At 35.0% G+C, this 13,894-nt stretch overlaps 1 protein-coding gene across 10 annotated transcripts in view; it reads left to right on the top strand.

The window, feature by feature from the left end:
* The window catches only part of EMB1967 (Forkhead-associated (FHA) domain-containing protein), a 215,118-nt gene that overhangs the window by 51,641 nt on the left and 149,583 nt on the right, over window positions 1-13,894 (top strand). For 3 of the 10 annotated variants that reach the window (XR_016361296.1, XM_089816168.1, XM_089816169.1), the window contains exons 4-5: window positions 9,844-12,228; window positions 12,416-12,470. Coding sequence is in view for 5 of the 10 variants with exons in the window: in XM_089816168.1 (XP_089672294.1) it covers window positions 9,844-12,228; window positions 12,416-12,470 (2,440 nt within the window). In the remaining 5 variants the exon portion in view is untranslated. Of the gene's footprint in view, window positions 1-9,843; window positions 12,229-12,368; window positions 12,471-13,894 lie in introns of all 10 variants that reach the window. The other 7 variants (XR_016361331.1, XR_016361337.1, XR_016361349.1 and 4 more) reach the window with 6 other exon arrangements.

Here is a 13,894-nt window from a genome sequence, read left to right as displayed (position 1 = left end):
CTTTGAACTAGCTTTTTTCAGATTCTTCTATTAATCGTCACTTGGGAGTTTTATTTATTAATTTATTTTAGACTTCAATTTAAAGAAGCTTTTGCTTTAGTTTGAACCTCTTGTAATGGTCTATATATTTGTTATAAATCTTTTATTGAATACATTGAATGAACAAGGCATCAGAGCAAATTTTGAGGTGATTTTTTTGGTAATTCACGTGTAGAAATTGCATTAGTAAAACAAAAAATAGAAAATTTGTCCTCTGTGCTTGTGTAGCTTCAGTTTTGCATCTCAGACCTGTGCACAATTGTTTTTTTTCCATTTTGCGTGTTGCTTTGCATTTTTTCACAAGGGCTTTTAGGAGCATTTTTGGGTTGTGACTGAGAACCTAAGGTTATTTTTTTCTGTCATTTGTTGTTCTTGTAGGGTTGTGGCTCGTTTCCCTTTGTGATTCTAGTCATCACCAACCCATTTTTTTGTGGTTTGGCCCTCCTCTAAGTAATGCAATTGTATTTCGTTGATCTTGCAATCCTTGTAATGATGACTTGTGGGTACATGACCTCAAAAAATCGTGTCTTAAGCTTGTTTTCCTTTTTAATGGGTGTGTGGGTTTGTTTTTATAAGTCTTCTCCAACCAGTGATTCGGAACAAAAGATTGAGGCTTTTTTACTTTAAAGTACTTTTCTAGTCAAAATTTTTAACAACTATACAACCTAAGAGTTTTGTGAGTTTCAAAAAATAAAAGCACCCTAAGATTTTTTGCATTTTGTTCTTTTGCATCTTAGAAGTTGATCCTCAAGACTTATTTTTTTGGCTCAACAACTTCTGCTCGATATTTGTTCCTCACACGGTTGATTAGTTTGAATGGCATCTTTGACGAACAATATATTGGAGGGCAATCGTAGGTTCAACGATTGAACTACAACACATGATTATGATATCCAAATATCGACGCCTTGAGAATATTGTTTTGTATACGGAAGCACATTCTACATTAGCTGGAATAGACTAGGATAAATTTGATGAGAGCAATCGAGAAGCTATGATGCTTATCAAAATTTCTATTACTGATGATCAACTTGTTTTGGTGTTGTCTGCCAAGACAGCTAAAGAGGTTTAGGAACTCTTGAAGGGTCTTTATGAAACATCTGACAAGAGCCAAGCTTTCTTCCTAAAAAATATGCTATTTTCTATCATGATGGATGAGAAGATGTCTCACTAGGTATATCTTATGAAGATGAAGGACATCCATGACCAACTAGTGGCTATTGGCCGCAAGATGGAGGACAAACTATGGTAGTGATCATACTAAACGATTGCCTTGATTCTATGAGCATTTTATTGGGACACTCAAGATCACTTCCATTAGTGTTGATATGAAGTTTTGTGATTTCTACAACAAGCTCTTGCCGCAGGAGGATGCAATAGTTGTGAAGTAGGACTAGTTTGCCCTCCATTGAATAGATGGCCTTTATAGCTAAAACCTCATAGAAGAATAAAGATAAACCTTAGTCCTTCTAGTGAAAGAGACAAGGACAACCTTGGGATTTTTCCAAGAAGAAAAGGATCTAGTGTAACTATTGTCAAGTTTTTCCAAATGAAGAAAGATTACAAGAAATACTTGGTATCCGAGCAATCTAAACATGGTCTTAGCAAAAGGTCCATACTATGACACATTTAATCAGGAGGACTATGCCTCCTATGCATTTGTGGCCACATGCCCATCCAATCATGAGAAATCATATGCCTCGTGCACTAACATTGGTGCCTCTCAACATTTCACACATCATCAAGGTTGCTTCTAGAGTTCATGCCTTCCATAGATTCAATTATCTTTGGTGGAGGCAAAGAATGTATTTTTGTTGGAAAGGGTAATGTTTAGATTTTATTTGTAGGAAGAGGTTTTTTGTTTCACAATGTACACTTTGTCCCAATGATAAAGCTTAAGAAACATTGTTGGATGTTGTCTTCTGCTCTCACAAGTACAACATTGTTCGAAAGGGGTCCCACTCTATAGTCACTCTTGGTCTTGAGAAATGTGGTCTTTATAGACTTGTTGATAAAGGAGATTATTTCGAGTAGGCCACAATATTCAAAATTACTGTCATTAACAATCTTCGCCATCAGTTGTATGAGCACCTCAACATTGATTATCTCTCTTCGTTAGCTTGGGAGGTCTGGTTGTTGTAGACTTAGGATCATGGAGTTTGCTAAGCTTGTCATGATGAAATGCAACATAGGACTCTGTTTTTAAATGGTGATGCTTGGAGGGCATCCAAGGTCTTGCAAATGGTTCATGCAAATATTTGTGGACCTGTTGTGAGGTTTTCACACCATTGCCTCATTGCAAATGGGGACCCCCTCTTTTGTTCTAAGTTTTTGGGGTAGAGCAATTTTGGCAATAATTAAATTTTTACAAGCCTTCCAAGAGTTGAGTTGAATAGGAAAAATTGGAGAAATGTGGACTAAGAGTCAAAAATGATAAAAAGAGGCAAGATCTGGTTGTGGGTGGAAACTTTAAAATTTGACAAAATTTGGCTAAAAAAAATGTTAAATAAAAACTATTATAATTGAGCCAAAGATACATGACATGCCCATGTCCTTGGTGATCTTCACTATACACGTAGTACATGGCAGTGTGCACTTCACTTTACATGTGCCTGCCAAAGGGCATGGTGAGTATTGCATGTTACATGCACTTGCCTAAGTCACCCTTGGTTTCCACCATTCACTTGCCTAAGTCACCCTTGATTTCCACCATGGTTTTGCCTAAGTCACTAGTGGTTTCTAGTTTTTGTTTGATGGTTTTGGCTAAATGGCTGGTGGTTTCCACTCTTTGTCTGATGGTTTTGTCTAAGTGCCTAGTGGTTTCCACTTTTTCATTAATAGTTTTGCTTATGCGTGTAGTGGTTTCCACTCCAAGATTAACAAGAGATCTCAATTACAAAACCACCTTACCTCTTCTTGAGTTTAATGAGATGCTTTGAAATTTTTAAAATTATTGGTAGATTGTGAAACATGATCAAATTTCAAAGATATGAATAACAATAATTTTTTTTTCAAAGATTGAGAGTGATGAAAATTAAAAGAAAAAGATGGTTTTAAGTTGAGATGAGATCAAAGTTTGCCTTGACATCGTAGATAGTGGGTTTTAAATTGGGTGAAGACTAAATTTACCTTGACTTTGCAAAATATGGATTGATTTTAAAGATGAATTAATTATTTCATCCATTTTTGCATTGAAATTATCCAAATTTACAAATGGAAGTTAAAATTGTGGAAAATAATAAATGCTAATAAAATAAATATTATCCAATCAAATTTTCATTACCCCATTTAATTATTTTTATTGAAAATTATTATTTCAAATAATAAGTTGTGATGATTTTCTAACTCTTATTGCAATTATTATTTAAAACCTTACAATTATTTACAAGTAGCGGTTTGCCTTGCAGGTTAAGATGATGAGGTGGCATAATGGCCTTTTACCGATTTGTTTGTGGTTTCTTTTGAATTTTCTTGTTGGTTTGTGAGGTAGTGGCTTCTTCTACAAGTTCTCTCTTCTCATTTGTCCAAGTGTCGTTGATCTTCATCAAGTTGTTATGGATTTGAATATTCTTATTGGCCCATGAAGGCATTGTAATTCTTTCATTGGCCCACAAGGTGGTGCTTAATTGTAATTGGGTGAGCATTCAATGCTTGTAGCAGGTGGTTATGAAACCCTAATTGGGCCTATATGGAATAATCTTTGATTTTAAATAAATCTTGGTTGTTCATTGTATTTGAGCTCCCTTTATAAACACCTCTGTCATTTGTAAAGGGGGATTTTCTGGAGAATTCTTGCTATTATAATACCAAATTTGGTCCACTTTTCATTGTTGTTCCTTGCATGGTGAATTGTTGTGATCAAGTTTGTATTATTGCATGGTGATCCATATTTTCTCACTTAGTTTAGGATTTTGTTTCATGTTGTTAGAAGTAATTTGGTTGGATGGAAGTCATTATGGATGTTCACTTGCATGGATCAAACAAATCTGGGCCACTAGCCTCTTATGGTTTGTAAGAGTGCCTTGCATGGTGAGACGATGAAAACACTTAACTTTAATTGATGTTCAATCTTTGGTTTGCATCCAGATGATGGGATTGGAGAGAGGATATTGATGTGAAAATCATTTGTGTATTCCTTACAAGCCTGTACTAGGTAACTGGAGTTGATGGTGAGATGACATCTAGTAGAGTCCAAGTTCATCCATGATTCCTTGCATTCATAGTAGAAGTAGAAGCAGAGTTTAGAAATTTAAGTTGAAGTGGAGAATTGGAAAGTTAGATCTTATAATTTCATTGCACATCGTAAAGCCAAATCTTTAGAGGTGCAAGAGTTGATATCCGTTAAATGAATACCATAAGTCCCTTTGTGATAACCAACATATCACATCATAAAACTGAGTGAAGTCCATATTTAAGAAGGAACCTTGAAGTCATTTTATGATCTTACTTTGCAAGCTTAGCATGAGAGATGACCTTATATCAAGAGAGGATTGAGTGTTTGGTGTTTCTCCTTGAAATATTAAGTATTTGATTTTGCATGTTGTAGTGGAACAAAACTCACATCAACAAGACCCATGAACACTCCATCAGTCATCGGATATAGGTAGTTTCTGTTATTTATTTGATGATTTAAGTAGAAAAATATGGGTATATTTTTTTCAACATAATTCAGAGGTGTTGAAAATGTTTCAAAAGTTTAAGGCCTTAGTGGTAAAAGTGTCAGGTTGTCACATAGTCACTTTTCAATTTGACAATGGTGGGGAATTTTGTTCTAATTTCTTCAACTTTTGTACATCACATGGCATTGAGCACCATCTTACCATACCTTATGCCCCTTGAGGAGAATGATGTTGAGTAAAGGAACTGTATGGTCATTGAGATTGCTCAATCTATTTTGGAACATAAAAATGTTCCAAAGAAGTTTTGAGCGGAAGCAGTCTATATTGCATTTTATCTTTTGAATTGGTCTCCTACACAAGTCATTAAGAAGATGACCCTAGAGGAAGCTTGCTCTAGACAGAAGCCCAAAATCAGCCATTTTGAGGTTTTCAACTCTACAACTTATGTTTGGATTCCAGATGCCAAGTGCACAAAATCAGATTCCAAGACTCAAATATTAATGGTCACAATCTACAACTACAATATTAAGGCTTATAAATTGATTGATATTGAAACCGATAATCTCATATTTAGTTGAGATGTGGTATTGGATGAAGAATGCTGAGTATTTTAGCCTTCTCTTGTTTTGAGCCTTGAGGATCAACCTCCCCAAGCTAAAAATTTAGGTGTTTGATTTGCATTTGAATCACTTGATGTAAAGGATTCCAATGATTTTGCAGTTTTGGAGTCTCCTAGTCATGACATTGCGCCACCCACCTTTTCTCAAGACATTTAGGATTTGTATCCAAAGATCCCATGGGTTGTTCCTACTGCAATGGATATTAGTTCTACTCTCTGACCTAAGTGGTGGGCCAAGACCATTTGTGATCTTCATGATCATGAACTTATTGAGGGAAGATCAGCTAGGAATAAGAGCAAGCAATGCATCGCAATCAATTTTTCTCTTATGGAAAAAATTTATGGTATTTATCAGTCTCACACATAGTCAATCGCTAATGGTATACTCTAGTGGAAACAAGCTATGGTTGATGAACATCAAAGTCTCTTGAAAAACAACACTTGGGCGTTGTCAAATAATCCACTAGTTAAGATGCACATTGGCTGCAAATGGGTGTATAAAGTCAAATATAAGGTTGATGAAACTTTTGATAAGTAGAAGGTTCAGTTAGTAGCTAAAGGGTTTTCCAAGCAGGAGTGCATCGACTATGAGGAGACATTTGATATCATAAGCAAACTGAGAACCATTTGGCTTGTCCTCACTCTTTCAGTTCACTTTGGATGTAAAATCCATTAGAGATCAAATATTTGAACATATATATATATATATATATAGTTATATAGTTATAGACTTATAGTTATAGTTATATGTATATTTTCCTAATATGTTAACTATCTAATGTATAATGAATCATTAATTTGAGATAATAATTTATGGTAGTAATTTCAAATTGACAAGCTTCTTAGTAGGGTTTATTATAACTTAACTTAAATATAGATTTCCAAGTTCAATTCAAACCTTGGTTGGGAATTTTTAGGCAAATTAAATAAGGTCCTAGATGGGGACATTACATTCGCTACACTATGCAAGCGAACATTTGTAGCAGCTCATACCTCGGTTTTTGCCTTTTTTCATTCAAAAGCACTTTCCTTTTGTCCTAGGCTAGTCTTGTTGGGTTCACTCATGGTCTTCCCTTGACCCTATAAATTTGGGTTGGGTGTGTTTTATTGTCTGCAATTTGTATTTAAAGGGCCACAAGACCATGTATATTAGATTGATTAAGTGTTATTGTAATACTTCGTACGCAAGCTTTATGTTTTTAGTATTGTTTATTCATTTTACTTGTGCTATCATTAACACATTGTTGTATATAGGTTGGGAAGTTGTAATGAGGTTTTTCCTCAATTGTATGGGATTTAGTCATCCCTGGCTAATGTAATAAGCCAATCATCCTTGTAAAAGATACAGATTATTCTTTCAGTTTGTTGTGGTATCAAAAGTAATCTATTGAGAGCTTGTGGGAGCGTGGTAGACTCCCAAGCCTGGGAAGAGTTTTTTCCTTTTGTAGAAGGAAGGTGTTTGGAACACACCTAATTGAAGGCATGGAGGTCAGCAAGGTTTTATCTTATAGAAAAGGCTCCACACCTTTTCATGTTTGTAAGGGGAGGGGTCATGGGACCCATATCCATCCTTAGCATAAAAAAAATATCAAATAAAACATGGTGAAGAAATCTTATGCGCAGCCATACAAGAGTTTTGGAAATTATTGTTAGTGGCTTAAGAGTACTTGGAGGGTATTGTCGAAAGTGGAGGGTGTGGGGATGTAAAAGATTTCTCCCTTAGGTCAAAGTAGGTCAAAGAATAATAGATGCAGATTAGTCAGTTTTGGAATCAAGGCTGGTGCATTAATCGAAAACTTCAGCTGCTACATTCTAAAATGCTACCAATTTTTCAGAAACTGGAAAAAGGCATCAGGGTAGATTGAAGGTAGACACGAGTTGTGGGGGCCAGCATAGCCAATACCCACATTCTTTGACATTTTTTTAATGTTATATAAATTTAAATGAGTTTGAATTGAATGTCATTGAATTATTTATTATTTGACTCTAAATAGATTGCCATCTATTTATTAAGCATTATTTATTCAACTAAAAAATTAGTTTGGGACACTACTGGTTTTTTAAATTTTGCAAATAACAAAAAGGTCAGACTGTTAAGATATAAAATGAAATTATTTTTTGGAAAATTGTTGGGAAAACTTTAAGAGTGAATATTTCATATTTAAGGTGCAAATCTCGTGTGTTTGGAGTAATTGTGGGTGTTTTATGTAATTTTCATGACTGTCTTGTAGCAGATGACTGAAGGATTATAGAGAAGTGTTTGTTTGGACTTAAGAGTGCTAAAAAACTATTGAGTGAGTCTATGGACTATGTTCAAGGGTAATGGGGGCTATTCTTGCTGTACTAATTGAGGACTCACACACTTTTTCATGGAGTTTTTACATATATCTTTAAAAAGGGATTCTCCACAATACTTGTTTATCTCCTTTTTCTGATGGTTGATTCTAATTTTCTGATTTCTTTCTACATATTATTAATTTTTGAGGTGGTCTCAATTGTTGATTTAGTTATCAAATTAACTCCGAATGGAATATCGATTAATCTCACAAGAGAAAAGTTGGTGAGTTTTGCATATTATTTTTATTTTGTGTTCTTAGGAAGACACATCAAGAGGTGATTCTCATAATTGATAGTGAAATGTATCCAATGAACTAATCTAAGTGCCACTTGAATTTTTCATTGATGGAGCATTACAATGAATTGAGTCTTCCTAATTGTTTTTAAGAGGATAGGTGTTTGAGATTGTTTTAACTCTATCGACAGCTTCCTTCCTATTATGAACAACAAACAACTGATCTTGGCAAATTAATCATCAGAAATTGTTTGCATTTAAGGACCTATAAAAATTTAGGCTAATCTTCAGGGCATGTACATAGTGTAGAAGGCTAATGGTAAGACTACTCCATACAGGAGTACTGAGATCCTTTCAAACTTTACCATCAGGAACCAGTGGGTTGTTAATATACTTCAATAAATTTGAATATTAGCATCTTTTGTTTTGTTTTACTTTTAGATGGTTTATCTTATTTGTAATTAAAAAATTCAATTGTTAATTTTATATATGATTTTAATAGCAATACATGCATTATGCCCATAATATGTATTGTTTTTGTCCCTTAAACTTGTCTCTATATCTGTACGTGCCAATGTCTTAAATTTAGAGCAACATTATAATTATTTTTTGTCATATCAGTTCATTTTGTGAGTGGTCCCTCCCTTATAAGTCTGTTTGTAATTAATTCCCATTTTAAACAAATCAAAGCCATTTCATTGTGTTTTGCTAAAATAGGGACTCAATCACCTTCACACGTCTCTAAATTGTATTATTAACCAAATTCCAATAAACAAAGTGGAAGATTTTTGTGATCTTGTTACTCATATCAAGTCCTCTTAGGTGGAGTAGGTAGGAGCTCAAGGATTGAGAATCTAGGTAGCTTTCAACATGGTGGAAAGCTGATTTTTTAGTGCTCACTTACTGAAACATGTCTTATGTAAGTCCACTCTTACTGAAAAACAAAGATAATAATAATCAAATTCTTCGCTTCCATTTTGCTTTGTGAAGGTAATAACATAGACTGGGGGCATTGAGGACAGCAATTATTGAAAACTAAGGACCTGTCGAATGGAATGCAAACTCATGATTTCATCTTATTCATGGTGGTTAAATGCTCTTTCTAATGATAGCTATGAGTCGTGTCATACAAGAGGTCCCCCATACAAAAGCATGGGAGGCCACCTACATGAAGAGATCATTAATCAACATCATTACAAGCTGACTTTGACTTAACATGTCTACATGATTGCTCCCTGTCAGTTGTAGAGAAGTTTTCAATACTTGTATAACTTTTTAAGCATGGTTTTTTTTTTAGCAGATATATATTTATACGATTACCATTCTTAAAATTCAGCTTCTTTTAGTTTGTTTCTAGTTATTTTCAGGCCTTTTTTAGTTTTTTTTTATTAAAAGAATAGAAATATTGTTTTTTGTTTCTTATTTTATTTGCGAACTCCTGCTGTCCCAATCTGTTTTTTTTTTGCCATCCCCAAATCCTGTTGCCCTATCCTTGAAGCTTGGGGAACTTGTATAATAGTAATGGGGTGTTCTTTTCGGTCCCAGTGACTCAGTTTTGCTCATTTGTGGTCTTTTTTTCTTTGTTTTTATAATCTGAAAGCTGGGTTAAATGATTATAAGTATTTGAATATTATTTTATTTTATCTAGATTGTTTTATGAACTTGCTGACCGGTACGGTGGAAATGTAAGATACTTAATTGGTTAGCCATTTATCAAACTTAATTTCTGTAGCAGTTTATTTGATGTTGGGACTAAAGTTTATATTCTGCACCATGTAGTTGCTCTATTAAGGATATGATATCTTCCTTTTCTCAGAATTGATTCTACTCTTGTATATAATAAAACAGTAAAGTAATGTATTTTTATTTATAGCAATCATATCTGATATTTAGGCTGATGGAATTCTTTTCTTAACTGAGACAACTTTGAAAGATATGCATGACCTGGATGGTAGTTTGTTGTGAACTTTATTAAAAATTGACAATTTCTGTAGGATATTCTTTTTGTGATTGATAGTAGTTTGGAAGCTCCATATAAGCACCTCATGAGTAGATTGCAGGCTGGTGCAGCTCTGGAGGCTCTTGCAAAAGGTGCTGTGCGATTCTCTCGTCACTTTACTATCAGAGAACTTCGGGAACGGTGGCATGCTCTTCTTTATAACCCAGAAATATCAACACAAGCAGCCGCTAGCATGGTTGAGGTTGAGTTGTCTCTTATGGGTTTCTCAAAATTGGCCCAGTCTACCAAGCTGAATGGAAAAGATAATATTGCTCAAAAACAAAAACTGCAGAATGTTCGCAATCAATACTACCAAATGAGAAAGAGAATTGATGCTGAAAGAATTCTTCCTGTAGAGGATTATTCTCTTTTCCAAAATGACACCGTTGTTATTTGCACAGGCAATGCAAATGAAGTTGTGCAAGAAGAGAGAGCTGCGATGTATGAAGGGGTTTCTCTTGCAGTCAGTATCGAAGGTGGAGTAGCACCAACGTTTGGGCTTTCAGAAGAAAGTCTTGATATTGAAGATAAAGCCTTCAGCCAAATGGTTAACTTTTTAGCTAGTGGGGGACTTGAAGGTGATACAGGTGCTTTTTCTTCCACAAATATGGATTCCTTAGAAGTTGATCCTGCCCCCTTAAATCTTATTTCAAATGGTTGTTATGACTTCTCAGGGCATGATCCATCTGTTGTGCCAACTGTCACTGCTGCAGACAGTGGCAATGCATATATATCTAATGAAAATATTCACCAACAAGAAGTGCATAATTCAGCTAGCATTCATGATAGATCATATATCATGCAATCTAGTTCGCCATCGGACACCATTACTGCTCCCATCGTTACTAGTGAGTCTAATATGAATCCCGTCTCTTTAGTCAATCATAGTTCTGACACTTTCCAGTGTAGTGACACTAGATATAATAGAGCAGAAGGGTTCGAAAAAGTAGCTTCAGAGGAAAACATTTCTGCAACAGGTATGTTGTCACAGCCAAACGTCGGAAATTGGGAAGGTGATGCTGCTTTTTTAATGCCTTCTATGACTGTTGATATTAAGGACAATGCTGACGAACCAATTTCAAACACCAAGTATGAGGGAGCAAGTGGACCTGGAGAGTCCATTAGAGATGGTCATGTGATGTCATGCTCATTTACTACTGAAGAAAAGCTTCTCATTTCAAGTAGAGAACATGTCCAATCCTCAGGTGGCAAGGTGCAGCATGAGCCCCAACAGCAACCGGCACCTACTTTTTTACCTGAACCTCAACAGCAACCTGCTCCTACTTTTTTATCTAACTGCAGTGAGAGAGTAAATATTTATGCATTAGGAAATGGACAGGAGTTGCCATGTGATTCAGAAAATGTTATGTTAGGTACTCCTCTGAAAGATGAATCACAAGTAAGACCATCACAGTGCACAGGCAATATGGCTCCATTTTCAAACAACTCTGGAATCGAAATGACTGTTTGTTTGGAATCTAATGGACTTGAAGTGGCATCCATGCCTGCATTCACATCACCTGTTCCTGCACAAGCTGGTCAAGAGTGGAATCATGATGCAATTAAGTCAGAAGTTTTGCCTTCAAATATTTATGCCAATTGTGAGCCACACTTATTTATTCATGGACCTGTGGAGTGTATGTTGAACACAGAGGATACTAATGTGCCTGACAATGATGAATTCAATCCACAAGCATATCAGGAACCTTCATCTATATCAAGTGTTGTTCCGTCCAGTTACGTTGAGCAGACTATTACATGGGGATCATTACCTATCCATGGCAGCCTGGTTAACTCGATGCCATTCTGTAAGGGATATCCTGTTGTCAAGGAAGAGTCTGAAGCAATAGAAGCTCTTGCGCAGGCAGCTAATCAGTTGCAGCCCCACAGTTTTAATGATAATGAGAGTAAGAAGCCTTCTTCCAACTATCAGCAGGTTAAAATGGAGATTTTAGAATTCACTACACCAGCTATAGTTTCTGAGGAAGTGGGTGCAAGTAATAATCCAGGGATTCCATCTTCTAGTCTTCCTGTTGCATTACAACAAGGGATCTCAACAGTACCACTAATGTTAGAAAACAGTGCTAATAATAAATTTAATATGTTATCCTCGCACAACTGTATTCATGCCCCTTCGCATGGTAATGATGGCTATGTAGACTTTACAAGACCTTTACAGTTTGAAGGGGCAGCGGCCATTGAAGATAAGATAATGCAAGTCCCTCATGTGGCATCCTTTATTCCCATTGATAATCGGTTAAGTGATTTTCAGCTGACAAGTTGTGAAGAAGCTGTTGCTGACCAATTTCCAGGGAATCAAGAGAATGAATTTTCAGACAGTGATGAAGAGTTACCACATTTTTCTGACATCGAAGCTATGGTGAGCTTGACCAAAATTCAGTACTTCATTTTCTTATTTACTTTTACATTTTTTTTAATGCTTTCCCTAGACGGCTATTTGAGATTGTCACTGTTAGAATTATTTGCACTGAGCCTCATTTTGACTCCTCTAATGTTCAGTATGCTTCCATATGTCTTCTTTTCCTTAATTGGCATGCTGGATATAGATATTGGATATGGACCTTGATCCTGGTGATGATGAAACTTTTTCTTCAAGGACAGGTGAGTTGTATTTATTCTCTATGATAGTTATTGAGAGAGCATATATAATCCATAATATTGTATAGTTACTGGTATTAAGATTAAACAAATTAAAATTGATGGTTCTCTAGGATTTGGTTTTTCTTAATGGAGCAGTAAAATTCATTAAATCCTTAAATACTTATTTTTAATCATGGTAAATATTGGATTTTGATCAAAGAAACTTTAACATTCAAAAAAGCTACAGGCCTGGTTTTTTGAACAGGCTAATATAATAATATTTTAGAGATACTGAGTTGAAGATCTAAATTACGAGAATTCACTCAAAACAGAAATTTCATTCTTTTTCAAGTCATGAAGTTCATGATCAGGTGCCCAGGGAAAGGCAGCTAGTCCTAGCATCCTAGACATGTAAACATATTGAAACAGTAAATGCTAGGTGACAAACAACAGGATTATAACAACAATTAGAAATTATGAAGTGAAACTTGATTACTCTTGCATTCTGCTTCATTATATCATTGTTCACCTGAATAAGCACTCAAGAAACCCAGAAATCGGAGTCTTACAACTATAGGCATACAACCTTGCCAGGGAGGCATAACGGATGGCTTCATTTCATTTCAATTCCTTCCACTGCTTGACAATCCCATGAGACCTGCTAGATAATACTCAGCTTCTATGAATCTTGAGTCTACAGCTACTGGTTGGGATGTTACAATGCAGCAGTTTTCTGCCCCCTTTTTTGTATAAGTTCTCTCTTTGTCACATGTATTTGGTGTATGCACCCTAAAATGGTCACCTAGACTATGGGCCCCCATTATTCAATTTATCAATTTCCTGAATCAATGATTTGCAATATTTTATTAAATCAATTCAAATCAATTTCTTTGATCAAATTATAATTAATTCAATTATTTCAACATTTCCTAAGGTTTTGATTATTTTATCCTAAGTCTTATTTTATTAAAAGAAGACCTTGCTTTTAATTAAATAATTAATCCACATTTAATTAATTAAGAGAAAAACCTCTCTTTTAATTAAATATTTCCTATTTAATTAAAAGAACTTGCTCCCTTTTAATTAAATAAAATCCCACTTGAAAAAAGAAATAAAATAAATAAAAATTAAAAAAATTCTTTTTTCCTCTACATTTAAATACACATATTTCTAAGTGGGATTCCTTTTAATTTTACTCCTCTTTTTTCATTAGTGAAATTTTGTCTCACACGGATCATTCTTTCTCCACCTTTGATTAAATCTTATTGCCTCTTAATCTTAACCATTCCTCTTTATAAGGGAGAGCCCTCTCCTCATTTTTGACATCCACGATTATGCTATTGTTATGGTGTAGGTTTGGAGAGTGATTTTTCGAAGGAGTTTGAGCATTAAAGCTTTTTGTGGAGAACTTTTATCTTTTTGTCTTCTTCTCTCATGCATCCATG

The sequence above is a fragment of the Cupressus sempervirens genome, chromosome 1 (genome assembly GCF_028749045.1).
Source record: "Cupressus sempervirens isolate cs-2001-9-10 chromosome 1, ASM2874904v1, whole genome shotgun sequence".
Taxonomy (NCBI): Eukaryota; Viridiplantae; Streptophyta; class Pinopsida; order Cupressales; family Cupressaceae; genus Cupressus; species Cupressus sempervirens.
Note: the sequence above shows the minus strand (reverse complement) of the source record. Positions and strands in the feature narration are given on the sequence as shown.